At 44.5% G+C, this 16,997-nt stretch overlaps 4 protein-coding genes across 4 annotated transcripts; 2 read left to right on the forward strand and 2 right to left on the reverse strand.

The window, feature by feature from the left end:
• Window positions 1-504: 504 nt before the first annotated feature.
• Window positions 505-744, forward strand: CLUP02_13233 (uncharacterized protein; the record flags this gene model as incomplete). Its single annotated transcript, XM_049292176.1, has 1 exon — window positions 505-744. A coding segment is annotated over one exon (240 nt), but the record flags the coding sequence as incomplete, so codon positions are not given.
• A 3,430-nt stretch (window positions 745-4,174) lies between these two features.
• On the reverse strand, window positions 4,175-8,817 carry CLUP02_13234 (uncharacterized protein; the record flags this gene model as incomplete). The annotated part of the gene is made up of 17 exons (XM_049292177.1): window positions 4,175-4,394; window positions 4,422-4,480; window positions 4,539-4,602; window positions 4,657-4,692; window positions 4,869-5,458; window positions 5,497-5,694; window positions 5,760-5,826; window positions 6,065-6,207; window positions 6,275-6,363; window positions 6,517-7,017; window positions 7,078-7,194; window positions 7,271-7,466; window positions 7,524-7,542; window positions 7,599-7,769; window positions 7,827-8,054; window positions 8,128-8,469; window positions 8,564-8,817. The coding sequence occupies 17 exons, from the start codon at window positions 8,815-8,817 to the stop codon at window positions 4,175-4,177; spliced, it is 3,294 nt and encodes a 1,097-aa protein (XP_049149323.1).
• On the forward strand, window positions 8,597-10,566 carry CLUP02_13235 (uncharacterized protein; the record flags this gene model as incomplete). Its single annotated transcript, XM_049292178.1, has 2 exons — window positions 8,597-8,843; window positions 9,023-10,566. 2 exons carry the CDS (start codon window positions 8,597-8,599, stop codon window positions 10,564-10,566), a joined length of 1,791 nt encoding a protein of 596 aa, XP_049149324.1.
• A 128-nt stretch (window positions 10,567-10,694) lies between these two features.
• Window positions 10,695-12,527, reverse strand: CLUP02_13236 (uncharacterized protein; the record flags this gene model as incomplete). Its single annotated transcript, XM_049292179.1, has 3 exons — window positions 10,695-11,142; window positions 11,219-11,266; window positions 11,326-12,527. 3 exons carry the CDS (start codon window positions 12,525-12,527, stop codon window positions 10,695-10,697), a joined length of 1,698 nt encoding a protein of 565 aa, XP_049149325.1.
• Window positions 12,528-16,997: the final 4,470 nt, after the last annotated feature.

Below are 16,997 nucleotides of genomic sequence, written 5' to 3' on the forward strand. Positions count from 1 at the left end.
AGTAGCCTAAAGTACCCGCACCCTATAAGAGATTCGGAAGATAAGGAAGATCTTACCCCCTATACTAACGAATTAGATTACGACGAAGTCGACGATATTAACTACTCTTTCTTCGCCCCGTTAGCCTCGGGAAGATATACGAGGCTAAATAAAAAAAAGGTAGTAGAAGCCCTTAATAAGTAGGCTTTTATTTACGGATAGTAAGGGAAGGTCCTTTAGATAACGGATACGGAGGTAAGTAAAAGGACGAATTTAATAGCGTAGAATTCTACTCTTTTAATATCTAAAGAAAAGAGATAGGGTGCTAAGCAATTCTAGGGGCAGCTAGAGGGGTCCTTTTTATACTACCTAGATTACTTAAATACTAAGCTCGTATAAGTATTCTATACGAACGAAAAGTACGGCCCAGACAATTTCTATAGGATTATCCTAAATACTAGGGCATCGCAATAGTTAATAAGAGGAAAAGGGCAATTCTAAGCGCTATAGAAAATCGCACTAGTAACGCTTAATACGTCGATAGTAAGTATTACGAAGATTAGTTTCGGCCTAGGTAAAGAAATCGTCGCCCTAGGTACGGTAGAAGTAGAGACGTACTTCGGAACGATAACTTTCCACATCCTACCCGTTAATACCCCATTTTTCCTATATCTAAAAGACATAGATCGACTAGGTATTATATTCGATAATACGAGGAATAGAATCTCTAGCTATAAGTACTTCGAAATAGTCGAACGACGATAGGGGTACGCGTTTATAAGGCTTACTAACAATACGAAGTTAATTAATTACTTAACAAAAAGTGAGCTTAGATAACTATACCGGAGATTTAGCTACTCGTCGGTCGCGAGGCTATATAACCTCCTAAAGTATTTAGGTAATAATAATATCGAAATAGGGGCGCTAGAGTAGTTAATAAAAGTATACTACTAATACTAAATAAATGCGCAGAGCCTACGCAAATTTAAATTTAAATTACGTAATAAGCTTAACTTTAATTAAGAAATCGTCGTCGATATTTTCTATTTAAATAGTCGACCGGTCCTATATATAATCGACGAGGCTATATTATTCTAAGCAGGGTAATTCCTACGGGATCTATAAATAAAAATAGTATGGGTAGCTCTACGAAAAAGCTAGATCGATATATACTAGGGACCGCTAGACGGTATTAGAACCGACGCTAGCACTAGTTTTAAGTTAGTAGAATTTAAAGAAAATGCGACGGCCTACGGTATATAGTTAAAAGTCGTGCCCGTCGAAGCGCACTATAGTATTAAAAAGGTAGAAAGGGCGCACTAGTAGTTAAAAAGAGCGTTTAAAATTATTAAAAAAGAAAATCCCGATTCTAACGACGACGAATGCCTCTAGACGGCACTTAAATACTATAATAATACTATAGGGCCTAACGGGCTTATACCGACGCTTCTAGTATTTAAAGTATATTTAAGAACGACCTTAGCCTTATTACCGTCGCTAGATATAAGCTAGCGAGCTTAAGTAGTTAAAAAAGTAATACGGGCACTGCGCGAGGTAAGCGTAAAAAGGTAAGTTAATAAGGTAATTACTACGCGCAATAGGCCCGACATAAGGGTCAATTTAGATATACCCCTAAATTCGGATATACGAGTATAGTACGAAATTACTTAATAATAGGCTAGGCTATATAAATTAATTTCCGTTAATAAGCGTTCTTACGTAGTTACGAGAGATCGCGACTAGCTACTCGAAGTATTAATTACGGTAGTTAGACTATATTATATAGATCCTATCGAGGTAATTTCTAGCTTATAAAAAGAAGAAGAGCTAGGGGAAGCTATATAACCCGCAATAGAAGTATAAGAAATTATCCTTAACAAAATCGTCGTAGTAGTACTAATAAACGACGAGGAAGAGGAAATTGCTAAAAGGGTACTAATACGTCGCAAGAGACTACGATAGCAAGTACTAACGCAGCAATTTATTACTAGCGACGAGGTAATTAATACTTTTTATATAGTAAAAGAGAAAGCCGATTTCGAGCTAGTAGTTAAACTACGTAAAGAAGGCGTAATTATAACTACTAAAAAGCCGTATAAGGGATTAGATCTTATCAAAGTAAACACTCTATACGATCGAGGGGTCTATCGATTTATCCTCTACGATCTAAAAAAGTATATAAACCTCCGCATATTCAAATCGCAAATAGTTCGTAAAATTAAAGGAAAAGGAACACCCTAACCGTACGAGAAGTCTAGATACGTAATTTAGGGGTACGGCGACGTTAAAAAGGCGACGCTACTTATATAATCGCCTACTATATAGCGCTATAGCTAACGATTAATAATAGTACTAATAACATTACTACGGAAGAAGGGATACGAGATTTAGAGCCGTAATATTACCTAGGCATATACCCAATCGGCCACAGGGCTCATAAGGAAAATCCTAGCCTATCTACCGAAAGAAATAGCTAGTAAGTACTTAGAAAGCACGATTATTAAAATACTTAAGCCACTATATAGGCTCGCAAAATCGGGTACCTATTAGTAAGCTACTTACTACGATTTTTATATTAATTAACTATTAATAGTTACCTCTACGTACGACCCGTGCTTATTAGTTATAGAGTACGAAGGTAACTAATTTAGGATCGTCGGAATATAGACCGACGATATATTAGGCCTATCCGATATTAACTTTATAAAGAAAGAGGATAAAGAGCTTTAGAAAGCGGGCTTTGTAACGAAGTTAAAAGAGGTCCTTATAATAAACACCCCCTTAATATTTAATAGCGGGATTCTTATAATCGAAGGGGAAACCGTCGTTTTTTAATAAAAGGGGTAGGGCGAGAAGATTAACCTTATTAACCCGAACGTAACTAATATTAAGAAGCGGTATAAGGCTAAGCTTGTGCGAGGGGTATATATTACGAGTATTTATTAGCCTAAGGTAACTTTTAACTACGCTAGGGTAGCGTAGGCTATAGATCTAACCGAACGAGACGTCGAGGTACTTAATAAGCGGCTTAAGTAGTAGTAGACAAATCTTAATTAAGGTCTCGTTTACTACCCGATCGACCTTATAATTAGTAAGCTTTACGTTTTTATTAATAGGTTATTTACGAATAATAACGACCTTACTTCGTAATTAGGGTATATTATTATCCTAGTTAACGAGAGTATAGGCGAGAGCGAATTTACTATATACGGTAATATAATTTACTACTTATTAACTAAAAGTAAGTGGGTAACGAGAAGTGTACTAGCGTCGGAGGTTTACGGCATAGTTAACGGCATTAATCTCTTTTACGTAATTTTAATAACGCTAAGGAAGATTACCGATTAAATTAGCTTTTTACCTATTCTAATAGTTATCTATACCGATTCCTACTCGCTATACAAATGCCTCGTTAAATTAGGAACGACGAAGGAAAAGAGGCTTATAATCGATATTATAGCCCTTAGGTAATCGTACGAAAGGCGCGAGATACTTAAGATCCGTTTGATTAATAATAAAAATAACCTCGTAGACGCTTTTATAAAAGTAATACTAAATAAGGGATTAGAGTAATTCGTAAGTAGCGGAAAAGTTACTATATAAATAGAGGGATAGGTTATATAAAAAGAATAGAAAAAAGGGGGAAAAGGAGACGACCTAGTAGACGGGCCCGAGGTCGAATTATACCTCTAACCGTAGTAGTTAAATCGATAAAAGAAAGAGAAAGTTAGTATCGGATTAGAAGTCTAATTCGACCGCAGCATATAGCCGACTATATAGGGGCTAATTAAGGGCCCTATTTACGATTATCGTAGCTAGCCCAACCTACGGTTAGAACCTCCTTTTTATACCTACGTAAATATTTATATAGTTTAATTAATCTCTTCGTTAACTACGGTTCGAACCAACTACCCTGTAATAGGGATACTAACAATACCTAAAATTTACGGTAGCCGTAGGTCTATTAGAAAGAACGGTTTTGGCGGAGTGCCTCTTGTAGTCTGCCGTACCAGTGCCCCTTTTTCTCTATCGATGAATTTTCCATACCAACGAAATTTTTCTTTTCTATTTTTTGACACGGGAAATCCCACCAACAGGCACAACCATGCGTCCAGAATACGCAGCTGAGGGAGACGTGGATTCCAAGCAGCAACCGAATTTTAGTGTGCTAGAGGCTCCGCGTGATGGAAATATCTTAGGCATGCTGCGTTGGAACCGCCCTTGATAGCACTATTAGACGGAGACCGATGACTTCATAACTGGACGCCGTTGCTCCAAGTTCCAACCAACTTGAAAGCTTAGCCATCCCATCGCTGCCGCTGATCCCCCATGACAAGTGGGTATCATCCACCGCCATGTGCTCTGACGTCGCTAAGACTCTCTCCATTACTACATCGGCATTCTCGGCGCGTCCACTGTTTACAACGTCAGTTCGCTGTCACGTCAAGTCTGCCCCGCGCGCCATGCCCGTGATGGCTTCGGCTTTAGGTAGTGGGTTGAACTAAATGCACGTTTCTTTGTCTCTCTAGTCAGCCATCATTTCTCCTACAACATGCAACAAAAACATGATGGTCGATATCAAGAGTAAGAGGGTCTGTGGCTATCAGCCTGTGCCACCAGGCTCTGCTAGTGCCGTCAATCCTGAGATCTGGTTGCCTTGGCTGGTGAAATTATCACAATAATTTCAACTTTATGAAGGACGCGAAGACGAGGCTTCGCGACATGTGGAGAATAAAGAGAATGTATACTAAACGAACGATCTATTATAACCAGAAATCAAACCACTTTTTCAGATTCTACTTCCTAAGAAAAAACGCCATTCCAGACTCAAAGAGCTGCCGAGCCTTGAGGTATCGTGTCTCACCATGCGCATCCCTAACACATCCCACTAGTTGGAGTTATCGCTGACGTCGCCATCGTACCCCCCGTCTGTCTCTTCGTTGCATGTGTCAATGATGGCATGCTCAGCCTCCTGGCACTGCGTCGACATCCCACACAGGATAGCAGCCACGCGGTACTCACAAAGCTCATCATCACTACACTCGCCAACCGCGCAACAGGTCCAATCACTCGTAAAATACTTCTCCTTGGGGGGAGACTCTGTTGAGGACTCAGTGGAAGACTCAGCAGGAAAGGTCCGCGGGCGGGCGTTGAATTGAGGGAAGTTACCTGGACAGTCGCTGAGGGTATGGTTCTGGGCATGGCCTGCGTTACAACATTCCTTGCATTGGATGAGGAAGCCGGCGCGCTGCGAAGCCTTACGCGAGACGGCGTGGGAAAGGCATAGCTGGAATGTGTTAGCGCTTGCCACATCGGGGCACTCATCTGGGTAGATCGTCATGAGCGGAAGACCAAGCAGAGTGCCATTTGTGCGGTACCCCATCTGCTTTGCCTTTTCGCAGAGGTGATAAAGAGGCTCTGGCGTTGATGTGAGACGCAGCAGTGGAAGACGGATGTCGTTTTTCTCAGAGAGGCAATTCTTTGTGCAACAGACAATCAAAATCTCGGTTTCTTGACACATTTTGTTGAAGGAGGAGTTTTGTTAGTGGGGTTGCGAGTGGATCGGATTATGACGATTATCTTGGAAGTATGGCGAGCGTGCTTGCTGTGGATGTAGACAATGATATTTGGGAGATACTGAGAACATGAAACTTGGCCACGAGGAAGGCCGAAGTATTCGCTGGATATATACGCGTTGTGAAGCCGAGTTGGGTGCTTTGATTGAGTTTAGTACCACTGAAACGAGATGGAATAGTACAAAGCTGAACATCGAGACAAACAAACCTCAAGGCAACCAAAGCCGACATGATGCAGTCAAAGACTTGACAACAATGCAAGAGAACCTGCCTACAATGCTCAAGGTTCAATGTGCCCTGAAAGGACATTTACAACTCTTGTCATCGGGCCTTAGACCCGAATAAAGAGCAAGACTCAAGAGGAACACAACAAGCTTGTATTAGGCACTAGAGAAACAGCCAGGCTCAATCAAGATATACCTGCATTTCGGGATAAGGCTACGCCATACCCGAGAAGTTGTTTGAGAATATCAAGTTAGGCTAAACCAGTTGTTCAGGTATCGTATTACAGCGTATACAGCCAGCCTTCCATGCCCTCATTCCTGCGGTGCCCTGCTTTTGCTGCTTTATTGCAGCGCCACAAGTAGACATCCATAATGATGATCATTGTAATGCTTACCATAGAGATCGCGAAAGTTGTCCAGATGCCGGTCTAAAATTCGAAATAGATGGTCAGAGAACAATGCGTCAAAACAGATTCTGGCAATGCATCAACTTACAGTGTAGTGAGGACTTTCTTTGGACATGAAAGCTGTGCTTGCGATAATGCCACCCAGGCCGCCTCCAATGAGACATGTTGCGCTTGAGACTGCGCGTTTTGAGTGTGAAGTAATGTTGTTTGCTTGGAAGGTAAGCACGCCAGGGACGCAAAACTGAAGAAACCCAATACCTATAGTAAGTAGAAGTAAAGTTAGTCGTAGTACCTTGTATAATCACCTACAGCTCATACGAACAAACATACCAAGGAAAGCTCCAAAATAGCGAGCACCATTAGCTTTGCCGTAAACGGTGATCAACATGCCAACAGCAGTTAAAGCTTGATGGACTGCAATGATTGGCCCTCGAATCTTGTACTTGTCTCCAAGATAGCCGGAGATGTAGGCCACGATCGCTGCTAGAACGTAGGGAGGCGCAGAAAGAAGTTGCGCCTGGGTGCTGCTGAATCCCATGCCATTGCGAAGAATAATTGGGAGAAAGTAGGAGTACGCGTATCCAGGAAGTGTCGAAGCCATGAGATTGAACGCCCAAAAGTACAGCCTCCAGTCCTTGAGGTGATGCAGAATCTTGGCCAGATTAATTTGATCCTCCTCAGCATCGCCGCGATCTTGATTGATACGGGCAATGACGAACTCTTGCTCCGCCGGCTTCAGGAACTTGCCGGCCTGTGTCGGAAAGTCGATGATGATGAACCAGCCCAGAGCACACACAACCACGGTAATTGCGCCCTCGATGATGAAGATCCCTGTTATATTTGATGAGCACGATATTGCAATTCAAAAGACTTGTCAGGATCTCAACTTACAGCTCCAGCCGTTCAGTCCACTCTTTCCACGGAGAAGAGTCAGGACATATGCAAAGATTGCAGAGAAACCGCTAGCAAGGACAGAAAGGATCCAAAAACCAGAAAGTCTTTTCCCCACTTCAAAGCGTGTATACCAGCAAGTAATCAAATAAGTGCAGCCTGTTGAACTTCCAACGTTAAAATCTGTTTTCACCAAGACCTGGTGTCAAACCCTGACGGACGGTGACGGTACCTGGTAGAAAGCCTGCTTCCAATATTCCCAAAAGAGCTCGACAGACTGCCATAGCACCCCAGCTCTTGGTAAAGCCCATTCCGATCAGGACCACGCCAAAGCCTACACCGAGGAACGAAAGCCAGTTTGCGGGTCCTGCCTTTGGCAATACGAGATTCTGTTACAGCGGTCAGCTAAAGTCTCCATCACAAGTGAAACCACACCTGGGTCGTACACTGGGTATTTCGAAGAGACTAGTGAATTCGTCAGCATTCTTTGATCACTGCTGGGACATCTTGAAGGGACGGACATATATGCAACAAAGAATACCATCACAATGACAGTGTATCTATTTCCCACAGCCAGCCCCAGATCTTCCTGCATGCCCGCAACCAAGGCAAGGCCGAGATTCGTTCGATCGATGAGGGAAATCGAGTACATTATGCCTAGAATCGGAAGTAGACGAATATCGATGCGACGGCTGAGTTCGTAGTTAGCATTTTTTAGTTGCGTACGATGGACCCGTCAGGTAACTTACATGACTTTCTGCTGCTCGGCCTCGGTGAGTCCACAGATCTGGCCGACATCTCGTGCCTTCACATCCTCCACGTGAGTTGAATCATGAGTCTTTTCGTCAATGGTACGAGTGCCAAACTCTTCATCTCCTTGGTGAAGGTCGCCAGAGGCTCTTCGTTGCTCCATTTTGATTGATATTTTCCTGATGAGTTGAGGTTGTAAGCAGATGAAGCAAGACACCCAAGTTCTGCTACAGCTCAAATCCGAGATCCATTGTACAAGACATGCTGATCATTCTCTTAAGTATTCGCAGGGGTCTTCACCAGGAGTCATCGCCAAGACAGACATATCCATCAGAATGCGATGGTGACCTGTTTCCATCAACCACCATGGGCCTAATCCAGGCCGAAGCAAGCCTCAAAGCAAGCCTCCATTTCGCTTGACACCTAGCAGCTCCGAGAGAAAGGTTGGATGCGGGGTAATCCGGGGTATTGCGGGGGACGTGGTCGCTTCCTGCACAACTAGCATCAAATCCGGACTCCCAGAACGTGCCTTGCGAGATGCAAAGTCTCATAAGCAGTCTGATGATTCGCTGAACACCAATCATGAGAGTGGAGGGGGAGCGACGCCACTGAGTCAGGGCGCTAGAGTCAGAGTCGCAGACTCTCGGACCATGTGTCAGTAGCTCAACCTCCGCTCATCAACCGCACCTTAGCAACCGCTAGCTCAACGCCAGCCAAGAGTTGGTTATCCCTTTACTCGGGAGAAGAGACCCGGCATTCTGGCTCGCGAATGATGATGGCTTCAATACAGAAATCTAGCCCTTGGGCTGGTATGATTACGTGGTTAGTATGGGGTGCTGCATCGCAACCATTTGCTCTCGCAGCTGAGCACCACACAAACACCTTCCGAAAGTGCATGGGAGACTCCGGCTCGAATGGAAAACTGGGGAGCTCGCTTGGCATAGATGGTAAGATCCCTGCAGTGTTACCCAGCTCCACGAGGCAACTCATTCGCACTTCCCCTCGCATGCACTTGCGTTGATGAAATCTACGGGGCAATGAGTGTGGGAAATGGTTTATAAAGGTAGTAAGATGATGGCTGTTTGTCTCGAGAGGAGTCGGAATGAGAACCTTCCCCCAGTTGATATCCACTCTTGACCATTAGTGTTTCTATTCATCATGACAGTCTGGCTATTGTTGATGACATGGATCTTAGGTCAAAGGGTTCTGGGGCTGCCTTCCAAAGGCTGTGTTGATCCTCAACCGCTGACTTGCGACAAACTCGAGATACCGCCAATTGACGGCTTTAATGTCATAGTCACCGAGAGCAACGAGGTCCGCGACTATGTTTTACCTACTGACCCAACGTCGAAATTCGACTTTTGCAACTTTACTCTAGCACTCAATCACCATGGCGCAGACGACGTTGTGTTTGTGAGCATTTGGCTACCCTCTGAAGATACCTGGAACGGACGCTTTCTCGCCACTGGTGGTGGCGGTCTTGCTGCGGGTACCTTTGCCTCAGCTCTTGCTGGTCCCGTCTCCAAGGGATTTGCTGCTGGCTCGACGGATGCCGGGCTAACGCTGAATCACACGATTGACGCGAACTCTGGTCAATGGGCTCTCAGAGCCAACGGCAGTATCAACGAGCCATTGATCGAAAACTTTGCCACGCGGTCCATCCATGAGATGGCACTTATCGGCAAAGAGGCAGTCAAGGCATTCTACGGTACCAAACCCCACCATTCTTACTACAGCGGCTGCTCCCAGGGTGGACGACAGGGCTACTTCGCTGCTCAATACGATCCGTATGACTTCGATGGCGTCCTGGCCAATGCCCCAGCCATCAACACACCTCAATTATCCCCTGCGGACTTTTGGCCATCGGTGGTCATGGGCAACATTGCCGCACCACCACAGTGCGTTTTCCTGGAGTACCAAAAGGCAATCATTGCGGAGTGCGATCCACAGGATGGCGCAAAAGATGGCCTCATCTCAGCGCCCGAGAAGTGTCAGTTTGATACCAGCCAACTCATTGGGCAGAGCATCAACTGTACTGATACTGGTGGACCTGTCGTGATAACGGAGGACTTTGCCGAAGTCATTGCGAAAACACTTGAAGGCTCAAGGACTACAACAGGCAACTTCTTGTGGTATGGAAATCCACCAGGCGCGCCCTTCACCGGCCTCGCCAACACGAAGACGGTTGATGGTGTCACCGTGCCGGTGCCATTCGCCGCGGCTGAAGCATGGATGCGATATTTCGTAGCACAGGACCCGGATCTCGACACCGCATCTCTCACGTTCGCAGAGTTTGAGGATATCTTCAACGAGTCTGTGGCAAAGTACACGAAGCCTTTTGGATCCGATGATTTCGATCTCACGGAGTTCAAGCAAGCGGGCGGGAAGCTGTTGACTTGGCATGGCATGGGTGATCCGCTCATCACCCATCTCGGGACGACACTTTTCTGGGACAGACTTGAAGAGAGGGTGGGTGGCGTGGAATCTCTGAAGAGCTTCTATCGGCTGTTCTTGGCGCCGGGGGCGGGACATTGCGGTGGTGGGTACGGCCCCGTTCCCGTTGAGCCGCTCTTTGTTCTCATCGACTGGGTCGAAACTGGCAAGGCCCCAGATACTTTGTTTGCTGTGACGACGCAGGATGGTATTAACACGACTCGGAACCTGTGTCCTTACCCCCAGTCTATCAAGTACAAAGGAAGCGGAGACGTGAAGGATGCCATGAGCTTCACATGCGAGTGAAAGGTGAGGACTCATGGTGAGCGAGGGGCGGCAAATCTCGACCATGGGTACAGTTCCCGCATGTCTGTGGTAGACTGTTCTTGTGTACTAAGTAATTCACATCGGCTAACGGGAACACTGAAATCTACTTATGTGCCTGAAGGATTTGAGAGTAGAAAGTCACCTGCTGGCCAGTTTTGTACTGTTGCCAGGCTCAGCATGTCCATGTCAGAATTCCTTCTACTTCGCGGAGAGCTTCCAGTCTCTAGTTCTTTGACCCTTCCACTTTGTCGTAGCCTGCTCTCTCGAGCATCTTTCCAAGTTAAAAGTCTTGGCACTTCTTGATATGCTGGGATGTCGGCATACATCTCCGGGAATTGGTTGAAAAAGTCTGACGACATGGTCCAGGAGTTGATGTCACGGATCCTGTCCTCGAACTCTGGGGCCACACAGTATCGTCTTGTCTCGATGTTTCGCCGGTAGCAATCACGGAACTCAAAAGGCCACATGATTCGGAAGCTGCTTGCGAATACCTCCCAGAACAGGTTCGAACAGTACTGATGTTGTGAAAACACAAAGCGCTCTCGAACACCTGGCCTATTTTAGGAAGCGGGGAAAAGGTAAGTAACTTTTTATCGATGGAAATTCAATCATTGACAGAAGCAGGACTTACCAGACGAAGAAGTCTATTGCAGAAGAGTGAGGTAGTGATTGAGATGGTCTTTAGATATTTGTCAGAGCATTTTTCACAAGAACAATCGGCCGAATCCACCGGCTTACCTGCTAAGATACCATGCTGGTAACTTGGCGCATTGTTCGACTGTGGGCTCGGCTTGGTATCGGAGGAGGCGGTGCATGAGTCTCAGGATAGCAAGCCGTTCGGTATCCGGGCAGTTTCTGAACTGGAGCGTATCGGTCTGACGGAGTCTTCTCCACAAGGGCGGTAGTTTCCCTGATCTTTCGACGGCATCCCATCCTTCTAAGATGACGCGGACCGGAATGTCGTCGCTCATCTCGTCCTCCATAGCCAGAACACTCCTGGACAGCATTTCGCTGGCGCCAAGAGCTTCGTTTGCGGATCTCCATAAACTTGTTGTCGATAAACCCGGGCTTTGAGGATCTTGTCTTGATCCTAAACACTCACAGGCACTGTCTGGCTCCGGCACGATCACACCATCGCCTTGATGTCGAGACGGAGGGGAGTCGGGTAGACATTCCAGATTAGGGTTCCCTGCCAGGGCGAGGCTAGGTGGAGCGGGAACTCTGTTGGCCAGTTCCGTCTCTGTCGCAAGAGTATGACCGGTTACGTCAGATACTGGGAGTCCCCAACTTATGGCGGAGATGCCAGGGGTGAAGACGTCTAAGGGCATATCTTCGACCTCAATATCAAAAGCGTTTGAACTCTCATGAGCGCCCGGCCACGGCTGACAGTTAGAAGCCGTAGCCTCAGGTTGTGATGCTCGGTCCTGCAAAGTATCGGCACGTTCGCCTTCTCGGTGGACTTGAATGGTTGTCTCAAGTGAGGAGAGTGTTTTCGACAGGGTGTCTCTTTGTCTCGTCATGTCAGATAGCTGGTTCATCAAGCTGGCGATCTTTGCGCTCTGTTCTTGCTCGCTCATAGCCTGGATAGTCGCTTCTAGGTAGGCAATGCGATTCTTGTTCCGTTCTCGGGCAGCTCGCTGTGCACGTCGGTCCAATTCCCTCATCTTCGCGCGACGAGACGCGGCGTCGTCGGCCGCAGGAATGGGTGTCGCCGAGCTTATCTGTTGCGTTGCCATCGCCACTCGCTGCCACGGTGGCTGGAGGTGCTGTTCACGATGCGTCTGTTGCAATATTGCAATGGTTACAATGGGACGAAGGTGGTTGGACGACGCAGAAGCAGCCTTGGACTCAATTTGGGGGCCACCCTGAATCCGGGGGAGCAACAGCAGAATGCGGGGGACCCCGGCAAGCATGTAGTCTTTGTTAGTCATCACACACATTGTGAGAGTTGTTTTGAGCACGAGAAGGGCTATCAATAAGCTAGTGTTGTGGAATTGGCCGATCTGTATCTACGAGATGGCCTTTCTCTTGGCGCAGGGCTTGAACCCAACATCAGTCGACACTAGTGTCAATGGTGTCAATCAAATGGGTTAGAGCATTTGAACAGGAAAGCAGAGGCTGAAAACACTCTGCAGATTTATGTTCCTTGGCTCAGACCAGGGCCAGGAACAACGGCGTCAACGGCAACACCATGATTCGCAAGAGACTTCCTGAGGGAAAAGTCGGAGGCCGGAGGGTTTTCGTCGACACCAAAAAGCACCTTACGTTACGTGTCGGATTATGCCAGAGCATTTCTTACAGGGCATACCCCAAATGACCTTTCGTGGTTGATGGTGAGACTTTTGCCTCTTCAGCTCCAGGCGGAAGGTGTCCTAGGTATGCCCATGAACCCGATCTCAAGGATGCTTGCGTGTAATTTGACTTCAGATGTTCGGACGTCTGTGAGCCTGTCAGTGTCACTGCAGAGGTGAAACCAAGATCCAAGCATGTGGTGTTCGCCCGCCTTTATTTTAAGCTTCAGGGCCGCGAGTGATCGCGCAGATAAGAACTCTATTGTGATGCATTTACAATCTTGATTAGCAGTTGTTCATTCCTCTTTATTCAGAGCTTCGTCACCCCCCCCCCCCCCCCCCCCCCCAACATTAGAGCAATCCTTCACAGGGAAAGAGGCAACATCTTTGAGTGTTTAAGAAACAAAGGAGTTCCTTATAATAGGTGTTTTCATTGTTCTACTCGGGTAATATCCTGGATAACGAGAACGAGCCGCCTGTTGCCAGAGCGGATCCTCGTGGAGGCAACAGATGGAGAATTGGGGTTTCGCACCGGGTTTCATCAACACCGGCATCGCAGGCCCGATGGAGTGTTGGCTGTGGCAGGACCAGGGCGTTGCAAGTGTTCACACTGGCGACAGATGCACGGTCATCGCTGTATTGAGCCAGAAAACAAAGCCGCCCCTTTTGTCTATCCAGACTCTTTTAGTCTGAGGGTAATTCTGTCTGAATAATTTGATGCTGTAATTCTTGCGAGTAAGAGTTTCCCGACAACGTCGTGTTTTCTTGTCCTCATAACGATGAACTGTTTTACGTATTGAGCGGCGAGTTACACACACCTCCTGGCCATAACTCGAGGCTGACATATGGCACTGGAAAGCAATCGGCTTGATCCAGATTTGACTTGTGGAATCGGATCAGGACCATGACGAGGGTCCGCAGCCAGCTACTCACATGTCCTCAAATAGGACATCTGCCGAGGACTGGAACATGTAAGTCGCAGCATCGAACCTTTTTCGAACTTCTGGCCAGGATAATCCGGGAGCCATCTCTCAATTATCATCCAAGCTGGGCCACTGGCCCTAGATGTCTTCCTGGACTTACTGCTGTCTAATGCATTCAGAATACGATTGGCAGAGTTTTAAGTTTCGGGCGACTATGTTACAGTGCTGTAAATTGAGTACAACGCAGAAACATACTTTGAGACAATAGGATCGCCCAAAGTTGTCTTTCTTCCCTTAGCTCTCATCTTCTTGGACAGAAACAAGAGCTTCCAAGTGGAATCATAGTTTCCGAGGTACCAAAAAGATAGGGTATATAAAGCGAATCGATGACATCGAAGCACTAAGACATTATGTCAAACGGTGAATGTTTCTTGGTTATTCGCTGATGGCTATGTTCGATGCATGGTGAGTTTTTAATTCAACTAGTACTGAGTCTGAATTGTATGGTGACTTGAACTTCCACGTTGTCATGGAGATTCGTTAGTTGTCGCTGCTGTATACATATTTTGCTACAGGCTACCAGATGTACAAGCGAGCCCGGCCGAAAAGTTGGACCCACGAGAGTGGAAACTAATCATGCGATAGATCCGGGGTCTAGTTGCAGTTCTATAGTTGAAATCTCTCATCTGTGCACTTCTTAGCGCCTGATGTTGGGTGTCTCTTGGCTGTTGGTCGTTGTCGGATTGGAAGTCCAATTCGACCGCGGCATACAGCCGACTGCGCAGGGGCCAATTGGGGGCCCTATTTACGATTATCGTAGCTAGCCCAACCTACGGTTAGAACCTCCTTTTTATACCTACTACGCAGATATTTATATAGTTTAATTAATCTCTTTATTAACTACGGTTCGAACTAACTACCCTATAATAGGGATATTAATACTAATTAGTAATTAAACTCTATTATTATAGATCGGTAAGGTATCTTATTACGTAAAAGAGACGACCTCTTAATACTATATAGGATAGGAGATTTATATTAATTAACCTTATAAAAGTAGACGAAAAAGGAGGCGATTCTCGAATACCGCACGGAATTAAGTAATTATAGCCCTTTATTACTTACGAGAGGTCGACGTTTATTATATTAAACTACGTTAATTAACAGAACTACTTAAGTAACTAGCCTTTTACTATCGCCCCGAGCAGCTTTTTTACTAAACGACTTTTCTACGGCCGGCCTACGATTAGAAATTAACTAAGGAAGCTATTTAGAGATTATAAAGAGCACGAGGCTTAAGAGGCTAGAAGTATACGGGATAGCGGAAATCGGTAACTAATAAAGATCCCGAGACTAATTACTATATCTTCCTACGGTAATATAAACGTCTACCGCTACTATTATTAAAAGGAATTACTAAAACTTACCCTTTTTTATTAAATAAAAAGGAGGATCTTAGTAAGTATAATAACTAGCGATCTAAAAGGGCAATAGTAATTACTAAAAATAGTAAAAACGAGAGTAATAGCGAGACGGCAAGAGGAAGTAGGAATTTCCTAAACCCTAATAAATTCGTTAAGTAGTAAAAGCACGGATTTATTACGACCCGCGCGCGGATTAAATATATCCTTATTAAAGTTAAATACGCTAGCGACTACTAATATGGGCATAAGCTAGAGCACGACCCTTAGTAAGTTAGGGTAAAGAAAAAGAGGACGAAACCCGATCTTAAATAGAATCCTAATCCCTTATAAGTAAGTAAATATTAACCCGGACTATTAGAGGACGTAGATATATAAAATCGCAAATTAGCCTAACGGTAAGTAAATTAACGTAATATTAATCTATTTAACTAAGGTTTATAAGAAAAAGGGGCTATAGGGGTAACCCCTATTCTATAAGATCGTAGACGACCTTAGCTACTAGCTAGATAAATAGTTCGCAAGCGCAAGCTTAAGAATCGCAAAAGTAATTAATAAATTCCTCTACGGGCGAGGGGTATTATTAGCGTAATTATAATCGCAAGAGCTATATAAAATACTAATAGCGATAATTATAAAAGAGGAATTCGTACTATAGAACTAGGCACAGGTCGATAGAGCGTATAATCGCTTTAACGAATTTAAAAAAAGGGTAAACGACCCAGATTTCCTCCCTATAATTACTAACGGAAATCTATCGTTATAAAAGGATATACCGGGGCAAAATATAGTACTAGAAGTACGATAATTAATAATTCTGCCTATTTCGATCTATAACTCGTTACCGCTATTAATGCGAAATTTAGCGCCGATCGGCTAATAAAAAAGGAAGCAGACGACCCGAAGTTACTAATAGTACGTAGCGACGTAGGGTTCGTATATAAATATTAAAAATTTAGTAGCGAATACGAGGCAATTCACAGACCTTAAAAAGATCTTCTTAAAAGAGAAATTATACTCTAGGGGGAAGTATAAGGTCTTATAAAAAACCCTAACGATGTTTTATAATTATTATAAAAAAGTCGGAATTAGAGAATACTAGTACTATTTAGTAATTAATATCGTACTCGTAAATAAAGCCTCTAATTACTATTACGAAGCGGTGCGTAATCTCGTTCGAAACGACTTTCTTAGTATAATTAACGTAATCTAAAGCCGCTTCGAGACCTATAATAAGAACCTAGAGCTCCTATTTAAGCTATGAGCGATTTCTTTCGTATTTATAGCTAGGATAATAGAGGGTAAATTGCGAGTAGAGATTTTTAAAGAGCTTATTAATCGAATCGATAAGCTAGCGAAAACCTAGCTAAATAAGGGGATAAACGAGCGGAAAGTCGGATATTTTTATATTATAGTTTAGCGTATACTAGAAGTAAAGATTACCCTATACTAAGCACTTAAAAACTACGAGACGCTCTGCTCGAGGCTAAGATTTAGTTTTAATATTAAGGTAAGAATACCGCGCTAAACGTACCTCTAGGTATATAACGGCCCTTATTAATAATATTAGGTCGATCGAACGTATAATAAGAAAGGAAAAGAGGCTAGATATAGCAATTGTTAGTAAGGAGGCCTAGATTCGTTAAATAAGTAAAGATTTAACTTATAAGTAGGGTAATAAAAGAAGTAATACTATATTTATAAAAAGGATAGATATTAGTTAAGTAACTATTCTAAAGAAGAGCGTACTAAATCGTACGAATAATATAAAAAGT

This window comes from Colletotrichum lupini, chromosome 7, assembly GCF_023278565.1.
Source record: "Colletotrichum lupini chromosome 7, complete sequence".
Classification (NCBI taxonomy): Eukaryota; Fungi; Ascomycota; class Sordariomycetes; order Glomerellales; family Glomerellaceae; genus Colletotrichum; species Colletotrichum lupini.